General features: G+C 45.8%; 1 protein-coding gene across 2 annotated transcripts; it reads left to right on the top strand.

Annotated features, from left to right (window-relative positions):
• Positions 1 to 1,573: 1,573 nt before the first annotated feature.
• Positions 1,574 to 8,792, top strand: DUXA (double homeobox A). 2 transcript variants are annotated; one of them, XM_086354949.1, is made up of 6 exons: positions 1,574 to 1,678; positions 4,474 to 4,628; positions 5,977 to 6,079; positions 6,641 to 6,786; positions 7,907 to 8,021; positions 8,509 to 8,792. In XM_086354949.1, the coding sequence occupies exons 2-5, from the start codon at positions 4,479 to 4,481 to the stop codon at positions 8,003 to 8,005; spliced, it is 498 nt and encodes a 165-aa protein (XP_086211075.1). In that variant the 5' UTR covers positions 1,574 to 1,678; positions 4,474 to 4,478; the 3' UTR covers positions 8,006 to 8,021; positions 8,509 to 8,792. The 2 variants fall into 2 exon arrangements, with proteins under 2 accessions (XP_086211075.1, XP_086211076.1); XM_086354950.1 differs by having other exon boundaries at positions 1,579 to 1,678; positions 8,659 to 8,792.
• The last annotated feature ends 672 nt before the right edge of the window (positions 8,793 to 9,464 follow it).

The raw sequence follows: 9,464 nt of genomic DNA, 5'->3' as shown, positions 1-9,464 counted from the left end.
TGGAGGAGACTCTTGAGAATCCCTTGCACTGAAAGGAGATCAAACCAGTCAATCCTGAAGGAAATCAACTGAATATTCATTGGAAGTACTGATGATATAGCTGAAGTTCCGATACCGTGGCCACTCATTGGAAAAGACCCTGATGCTGGGAAAGATCGAGAGCAGGAGGAGAAGGGGGGCAACAAAGGATGAGATAGTTGGATGGCATCATAGACTCAATGGATATGAGTTTGAGCAAACTCCAGGAGATAGTGATGGACAGGGAAGCCTGGTGTGCTACAGTCCATGGGGTCACAAAGAGTCACACACAGCTGAGTGACCGAGCAACAACAATGGTAACTCTAGTTTTAGTTTTTTAAGGAACCTCCATACTGTTTTCCACAGTGGCTGTGCCAGTTTCCAGTCCCACCAACAGTGTAGGAGGGTTCCCAAACGTGCTACTTACAGCATGGGTCCTCCTCGGTGGTGTCACCTGACACTTTGACTCCTCCTGAATCACACAAACACATATGAGTTATAAAATCTTCTCTGTTTTGCACTACTGTGGATGGCAACTACAAAAAATTAAAAGGACTTGTCAGCTTCCCTCAGAACTGACCAATGACCTTGAGAAGAAATTGCAAAGGAGAGCTCTTTTAGTCACAGCACTGTGCCCTCAGATGCATAACTCCTGACAGTACTGGATAGGATCCTTTTTTTATTTACAGTTGTTTTGTTTTTTTGGCCACACCCAGTGGCATGTGGGATCTTAGTTTCCTGATCAGGGCTGGAACCCATGCCCCCTGCACTGCAAGGTGAGGTCTTAACCACCGGACCTCCAGCAAGTCCCTATCTACAATTCTCACATTTTGAAAACATGGACTTTGTGCAATTAATTTTAATTTTTTAAGTACTGCATCCAAATATCATTTGTCTTGACCACAGAACCTTCAGCATCCCCCCCCCCTTAAATACTGCTCCCTAGAAATGAGAACCTCATTTGCCTCACCCTAATCCTGCCGCTTGACTTCCCTAGGGGCTCAGATGGTAAAGCGTCTTTCTACAATGTGGAAGAGAGACCTGGGTTCAATCCCTGGGTCGGAAAGATCCCCTGGAGAAGGAAATAGCAACCCACTCCAGTGCAAAAAGTCAGATACAACTTACCGACTTTACCTCACTTCAATCCTGCTGCTAGTTATTAATTAAATAAGAAAAGGCTACCACTTCAAAAGATAAGTGAAGAATATGAAAAAGCAATTTCAGAGAGAATAATATGTACATAACATGGGGGAGGGGAAGATGCGTAAGAGCAATACTGCTCAAAAATGCACTTGTTCAGGTGTGGATGTTGGTATAAATAATTCAGTCTCAGGGGACTTCCCTGGTGATCCAGTGGTTAAAACGCCTTGCTTCAAATGCAGGGGGCATGGGTCTGACTCCCATTCGGGCAACTAAGATCCCACATGCCAAGGGGGGGGCACAGCCAAAAAATAAAAATAAGTAAATAAATAATTCATTCAAAGGAAGAAAAGATCCTATCTAGTCCTTGCTGGATTAGATGGGTTTATACTTACGTAAGTGGGTGGGGCCAAACAGGCTGCTCATATAAAAGCCAACTAGCTGCTGCTGCTTACCTGCCTTCTGTTGGAAACAGCCTTTGGAGCTCCTCTGCAGACGGGTCAAGACGGTCCTTCAGACAGTAAGTTCCTCACGCCTCAGACCGCTGTGCTCTTTTCCTTGGTTGGGGGGAGGGGGAGGGGAATTGGACTGAAAACATACCGAGCTTATGAGAAGGTACGGGAGTCCCATTTTTCAAGCGTTTAAATAACTGTGCTAGGTAAGAGAAAACTGATCCCTCCTGTAATATGAAAGCATGCTGTTTTCTCTGCATCTGAGCACTGGGAATTTCAAAAAGATGGAGGCACGCAAGAACCAGACAATACAGGAGGAGGGTGAAAACAACTGAACAATACAAAGCTTTGGTTCAAGAAGGGAGATGGAAGGGAAAAATTGATGGAAGAAGGAAGAGAAACTACGTGCTGGGCTAAGTGGCTTCAGTCGTGTCCGACTATTTGCAGCCACCTGGGCTGTAGCTCGCCAGGCTCCTCTGTCCCTGGGATTCTCCAGGCAAGAACACTGGAGCGGGTTGCCATTTTCTTCTCCAGGGGATCTCCCCGCCCAGGGATGGAACCCACATCTCTTATCGGCAGCCAGGTTCTTTACCGTTAGTGCCACCGGGGAAACCTAAGGAAATGATGGGGGTCATCAAAAAGCCCTGAGACCAGTAAGCTTTTGGAATCAAAGTAGCTTTCAGATTTCTCTCTCCAGACTGAACTTGTCTCCTGAACTTCAGCTTTGTGCATCTAACTGCCTGTAATAGGTGTCTCAAAATCAACGTGTCCCAAATGAAACTCCTTATGTTCAGACCCAAATTCTTCCTCCTGTTCTCCGTGCTCACCAAATATCAACTGTTTGTGCCCCAAACCTAAGCGTTCTTGGCCTTGTCTTTCTCTCACAGGGCTTCCCTGGTGGCTCAGATGGTAAGGAATTTGCCTACAATACAGGAGACCTGGGTTTGATCCCTGGGTAGGGAAGATCCCCTGGAGGAAGGAATGGCTACCCACTCCAGTGTTCTTGCCTGGGGAATTCATAAGCTACACCTAACCAGGCTGAGAATCCTGTTGGCTTTAACAAAACACTTAAACCATCATTGCTGGATTATGGCAAGAATTGATCTCTCTGCCCCCATCCTGGCCCTGATTCAATCTATTTTCAACTCTGTAGCCTGTGTGATCTTGTCAAACTGTCTGATCAACTCTTCTCACTATTGGCCAGCCAAGATTGCTCAGTCGTGTCCCACTCTGAGACCCCATGACTGTAGCCTGCCAGCTCCTCTGTCCATGGGATTTCCCAGGCAAGAATACTGGAGTGGGTCGCCATTCCTTCTCCATGGGATCCTCCTGACCCAGGGATTGCACCTGGGCCTACCTGGGAAGCCCCACCATACTAGAGTCAAAGGCACATGGCCTCAAGAGGCCCCATAGAATCTGCCCACTTGGAGGTCTAAGACCTCATCTGCTTCTGGTTCATTTTCTCTTCTCCAACCCTCCTGCTCTACCGAGCTTATTTCTCTGTCATTTTTTCCCTCATTACTTTGTCTTGTGTGTAAAATTCCATTACGGGAATATACCAGGTTTTACTTATCCATTCTCCTAGCAATGGGTGTTCAGTTCCTTCAGCTTACTACAAAATACCATTCTGAAAACTGTCATGGAGATGTATTTGGGGTTAGAATTACAAATTATTCTTTGTAATCCGTTACAAAGAAATGGAGTTGGGTTAAAACTACCTACTGTTGTTGTTTAGCCACTCAATTGTGTCCGACTCTTTGCGACCCTATGGACCACCAGGCTCCTCTGCCTGTGGAATTTTTCAGGCAAGAAATACTGGAGAGGGTTGCCATTTCCTTCTCCAGGGGATCTTCTTGACCCTGGGATGGAGCCCTTGTCTCTTGCGTCTCCTGCATTGGCAGGCGGGTTCTTTACCACTAGCGCCACCTGGGAGACCAGTGTGGAGGCTCCTTAAAAAAGAAAAATAGAACTACGATATGATCCAGCGTGTTCTTTTCTGTGAGGTATCAACCAAAGCAAATCCCTAAGTTTCCTCTTTGTATGAGTCCAGCTCCAAACGAACCTCTAGCCTGCACAGTAAATTTTCTTTTCATCTTACTTAGTTTACCAAGCCTAATTCATTCATGTTCCAAAATGAACGCCCAGGTTTTCCAGATTTGGCTATTTTAATGAGCTGTATCATATCTAAAATCATGCAACATGGCATGTATTCGTTATTTGAAGATTCTACTGAATGTACGAATTGTGTTCACCCCATGGTGTTTAAAAAAGTATTTGTAGGGGGATTTCCCTGATGGCCCGGCAGGTAAGGATCGTGCTTTCGTTGCAGGGGGCACAGGTTCAAGCACTGGTCGGGGAACTAAGATCCTGCAGGCTATGCAGTGAGGCAAAAAAAAATGGGAACTGATCCTATTTGTTGAGGGCAATGAACTTCAAAATGAGTCAATCTGTACTAGGAATTTAACCAGAAAACCTGAAAGGAGCTCAACAATACCTGTAACAGGTGCTCTTTGTGAGTTCAAAAGCCCATGATTGTCATGACATCACCTGCGTCATCCTGACGTGCATTGTTCTTGATCCATAGGACTGCGACACATCAGTTTTTCATGTTTTTTTTTTTTCTTTTTTTGAAACAGAAGACATATGTCCCTAGTCATGACCTTCAGGTCAACTAAGGAAGCGTCAAGAATCACCACCCTTGTGCACTTAAGGGCTTTATAATTGAGGGTTCTTTCCATCTGGGTTCTGGTGGATTCAGAATGAAAAGAGGAAATGAAAGACAAGCTCTAAGCTGAAGCGTGAATACATACAATGGCCCATTTAATGCTTCTCTCCTCCAGTTTATTGGTCTCTCTTTCCCCAGAGATCATGGCGACAAAGTGTAGGCGCAGCCGTACCTCGTTCACAGAAGAGCAGTTGAAGATCCTCGTCCAGGCATTCAGCCAAAACCCTTACCCTGGCTATACTGCCAAACAGAGACTTGCTGTGGAAATCAACGCTGAAGAGTCTAGAATTCAGGTACATTCCAAGTTCCAGATCTCCAGGACGAGAAGCAGAAACTCAGGGTGGGAATGGGGGGGTGGGGACTTATCTGGTGGCCCAGTAGCTAAGCCTCCGAGCTAGATGCAGCGAGACAGAGCTACAGGTGTTTGTGTCGACTTAAAAAACACTCACAACCGAAAAGCTGAGAGTTAGGTTTTTACTCAGTGGAAATTTTTAGGACTCCAAGCCTGGGAGGCAGCATCTCAAGTAACCCTGAGAGAATTGCTCCAAGGAGGCTATAGGGGAAGAGGGAGGAGTCTGGTTATATTTGTGCTCAGTTGAAGGAGCTTCCAGGAGTGGGCAAGAAATGTGCAGATACACCTTCAGAAAAGAGGAATGGTGTGGAAGACACATTATTCCAGGGTGTAGAAGCCAATCAGGTCATCTAGGTGATGTGGTCACAGATACCAGCAAGTGTCCGATGACGTGGTAAGATGCCAGAGGAATGACGGATGGTGTGAGGGCTAACCTTCTCCTTTCAATGAATTCTAGCAGACCAGGGAATAGCAGACTGGTGTGTGTGCGCTCAGTTGTGTGACTCTTTGCAACCCCATGGACTGTAGCCCTCCAGGCTCCTCTCTCTATGGGATTTCTCAGGCAAGAATACTGGAGTGGGATGTCATTCCCTTCTCTAGGGGATCTTGCCAACCTAGAGATGGAACCCACGTCTCCTGGATCGGCAGGTAGATTCTTCACCACTGTACCACCTGGGAAGCCCAGGTGTAAGGTTGCAGAATCAGGCTGGACGGAGATCTTACACGCAGAGTAATTACAGCATCCACTTATCAACTTAAAGAGTATTACAGGGGACTTCCCTGCTGGTGCAGTGGGTAAGGCATTGCCTTCCAATGAAGGGATGCAGGTTTAACTGCTCACTGGGGAGCTAGGATCCCACGTGCCTCATGGCCAAAAACCAGAAGGGAAACAACAGATGCAATATTGTAACAAATTCAATAAAGACTTTAAAAATGGTCCATATAAAAAAATCTTTAAAAAAAGAGATTATTATAGCAAATTGTGTTAGGACCAGGTCATGAAGATGCTGAATGCCAAGCCTTTATCTAAGGCTTAGTTAAATGTAACCAGGATCAGTGATAACCCTGAGTTTAGGGTTCATAAGAATCACTGCCCACCCCCTTTTGGGGGCCATGTCATGGCACGTGGGATTTCAGTTCCCTGACCAGGGATTGAGCTCATGCTACCTGCAGTACTAACCACTGGACCACCAGGGCAGCCCCAGAACCACTCCCTTTGGAGAAGAGCAGCAACGGAGCCAAGACGACATAAACATGTTTAATTCTCTCGTTTTCTTTTCCTCTCTTAGATATGGTTTCAGAATCGAAGAGCGAGGCATGGATTCCTGAAGAGACCCAAGAAGAACTTAGACCCAAGCAAAGACCACGCCTCCCCCATAGAGAAGATTCAAGGTAAACAGCCTGCTCCAGCCCTGCTCCCCACCAGAGCCTCCTGGGATGCAAATGCCTCTTGAGATTGGGGCCACCTAAAAGAAACCACCTCTTCCTCTCTCCGCCTTGTAAGAGGAGAGTGGGAAAGGAATGTTTCCTCCTCCGGGGTTTCCTGGTCAAGGCATCCCAGGAGCAAAGGGTTCAATGAGGCCCCTGGAAAGTCTCCCCACAAGGTCCAGATATTCTGAGTCTTAGCTTATTTGCACTGGAGTCTAGCAATTTAGCCAAATAGTACTGCTTCTCACAAGAGATGTGGGTTCAAGGCCTGGGTCAGGATGATCCCCTGGAGGAGGAAATGGCAACCCACTCCAGTAATCCCACGGACAGAAGAGCCTGGCGTCCTACAGTCCGTGGAGAGTAGGACGCGACTGAGCACACCCTTCTAGAACCTTCCACCTTGAATCACCTCAAGGAGTGGCAACAGATTCCAAGTTAGATGGTGAGAACATGTTTGGGTTCCTCATCTGAATATGTAAGCTGATCCCAAATGTTTCTCTCCCTTCAATCCTACCCCTACTCCAGATGGAACAGACAGACGGTGTCGTACCAGCTTCACTTCCTCTCAGTTACAAACTCTTAAGAATGCGTTCACAGAAAACCCTTATCCTGGGATTGACTCCAGAGAGCAACTTGCTGAAGAAATCGGGGTTCCAGAGTCAAGAGTCCAGGTAATCGAAAAGGGACTTGATATTGTGTGTTCATAATGAGACATCTTTAAATGATTTCTCCATCAGGGACTTATTCTCATAGACATCATAAGCAGGACAGATGAAGACTCCCTGGTGGTTCAGTGGCTAAGACTTCATACTCCCAATACCTGGGGTGCAGTTCGATTCCTGGTCAAGGAACTAGATCCCACATGCCACAGGCATGCTATAACTATAAAAATCCCAAGCAAGTGCTGCAACTAAGATCTGGTGCAGCCAAATAAATAAATATTAAGAAAAACAAATAGCATAATATGTTATAAATGAAAAAAAGATAAGCAAGACAGATGAAAAATGGGATTTCTGCCTTGAATAGTTCTTCCCCAAGGGCTCAGGAGGTGAAAAATGCAATGCAGGAGACACTGGAGACTCATGTTCAATCCCTGGGTGGGGAGGATCCCCTGGAGTAGAAAATGGCAACTCACTTCAGTATTCTTGCCTGGAAAATCCCATGCACAGAGAAGCCTGGTGGGCTACAGTCCATGGGGGTTCTGAAGAGTTGGATATGACTGAGTATGCATGCACCCATGGGATAACAATGTCTTCCTAGAAGACATTACCCTATTCTGGGTCATAGAGTAAAATCAGGCATTTTTGAGAGGAAGGAGAGAAGTGGGAAGAGAATTCCAGGCAGAGAGAAAAGCTGAAATACAGGTATGGCCCTTTAGGAAAGACTAATACTTACAATGAGGGAATTGCGGGGACTTTCAGGATATGAAACCTATCAGTAAATCATAAAGGTGTTTGTACAAGATTCAGAATGTTGAGGGACATCTCTGGTGGCCCAGTAGTTAGGACTCCACGCTTCCACTTCAGGGACACGGGTTTGATCCCTGATTGGGGAACTAAGATCCCTGCAAGCCACAGACACAGCAACAACCCCCCCAAAAAATTTTCAGAATTTTGAACTTTATCTTGAAATGTGAGACTTTCCCAGATGTCATATGGAATGTCAGTGGTTTGAGAATTATGCCTAAAAGAAACCATCTCTTCCTCACCTTTGCCTTATAAGATGAGCGATGGTGAGACTTGCATGACATCAATTTTTTTTTCATTAAATCTCTTTGTTTTACCTACTTAGATTTGGTTCCAAAACCGAAGAGCCAGACTCCGTATCCAGAGAAAAAGAGGCCTTGAAGAAGCTCTATACCAAAGACAAAACCAGGGACAGGATCTCTGATATGGGAAAGTTGAAGGTACTAGCCTGCTGTTCCCAATGTGACTCACAATCAGAGTCTCCTGAGTGCCAGTTATTCCGCACGGCGGACTCAACTCCAGCTTCCTCTGGGTAGTGGATGATGCTTCCACTCAAGTGTGCCCCCTGGGGGCGGGGGTGGTCACAGTCCCCACGGCTCTCCCCAAGTCTGTGGTCCTCCCGAGGAATTCCACTGCCCGCTTTTCAAGCTCTGAACTGGAACCCAGAAACCCTGTTAGTATGTGAGCTTTGTTTATTAATATTTTCCCTAGTCCTGGCACATGGTAAACAATCAGATTTTGTGGAAGGTATGTCTGAGTTACTGGCAGGATGAATCCTCAGGTGTGTTCTGCCAGGGGCTGGCTCATGCATGGCTTTCCCAAGGGGTAGGAGGTTCCATATTTGGCTGGAACGTTGGAAAGAATCGACCTCCATTTTTGTATGTATAAACTGGTTTCTTCAATTTTTCTTTTCCCTTTTTGCTTTAGGTATACAGAACGGCACTCCATAGTGACTGTTTTATTTCTCTGGAGCCAGGACAAAGTGAAAAGGGAGACAGATTTGGTGTATTTGATGTCATCAGCCTGGACTCCACATTAATTATCTTCCTTAACATATCCCTCTAAATATACCTTCAGCTTCAGCTTCTGGAGATGGTAAAGAGGACTTCAGGAGGCAGAGACAGATGATACAAAGAACCATGCAGCCCTAGTGACCAAATCCAGATTCAGAGTTCAACAGATCTTGAGGACAATAAAATAATTATAAATAATACCATTTTTTTTGGTCATCAGAATACTACTGAGTCAAGCAAAAATCATCAAAATGTGTGGTATTGTGATTTTAATCAAACTGCTGCTGCTAAGGTGCTTCAGTCGTGTCGGACTCTGTGTGACCCCATAGACGGCAGCCCACCAGGCTCCCCCGTCCTTGGGATTCTCCAGGCAAGAACACTGGAGTGGGTTGCCATTTCCTTCTCCAATGCACGAAAGTGAAAGTGAAGCCGCTCAGTCATGTCCGACTCTAGTAAACCCCTAAAAGGATGGGTTCAGAGCAAACATGTGGACGAGGGGCGAGTGATGCACTGAAGAGGACATGGAAGCTCTGAGCCCCTTGTCACATACCCCACCAACCCTGTGTAGCCATCGGGCTGTTGACTTATATCCTTTAATAGCCTTTGTAATAAATCTGTAATCTAGTGACTTTCCTGAGTTCTGTGAGCCACTGTAGCAAATTAATCAGACCCAAGGAGAAGGGTTCCTGGGAACCTCCGATTTATAGCCTATTGGTCAGAAGTACAGGTAACCATGTGAACTTGAGATTGGTTGGAGGCATTTATAGTCAAAGAATAGATTTAATCAGAGACAAGAGAAAAATGCAGCAACAAAGGAAAACAGTCAAACAAGATGAAGGTTTGTACATGGGAAGGTCATGTACACGCTGC

This window comes from Bos grunniens, chromosome 18 (genome assembly GCF_055505025.1).
Source record: "Bos grunniens cultivar Pamir isolate PY7600 chromosome 18, Bosgru_T2T1.0, whole genome shotgun sequence".
NCBI classification, from domain to species: domain Eukaryota; kingdom Metazoa; phylum Chordata; class Mammalia; order Artiodactyla; family Bovidae; genus Bos; species Bos grunniens.
The sequence above is the reverse complement of the archived record's forward strand: the minus strand, read 5'-3'. Positions and strand labels throughout refer to the sequence as shown.

Bases quoted from the DNA above. Each gene is read 5' to 3' on its own strand.
- DUXA (XM_086354949.1), top strand. From the start codon at position 4,479: ATGGCGACAAAGTGTAGGCGCAGCCGTACCTCGTTCACAGAAGAGCAG. The intron at 4,629-5,976 runs GTACATTCCAAG...TTCCTCTCTTAG, and splicing joins CTGAAGAGTCTAGAATTCAG to ATATGGTTTCAGAATCGAAG. The intron at 6,787-7,906 runs GTAATCGAAAAG...TTACCTACTTAG, and splicing joins TTCCAGAGTCAAGAGTCCAG to ATTTGGTTCCAAAACCGAAG.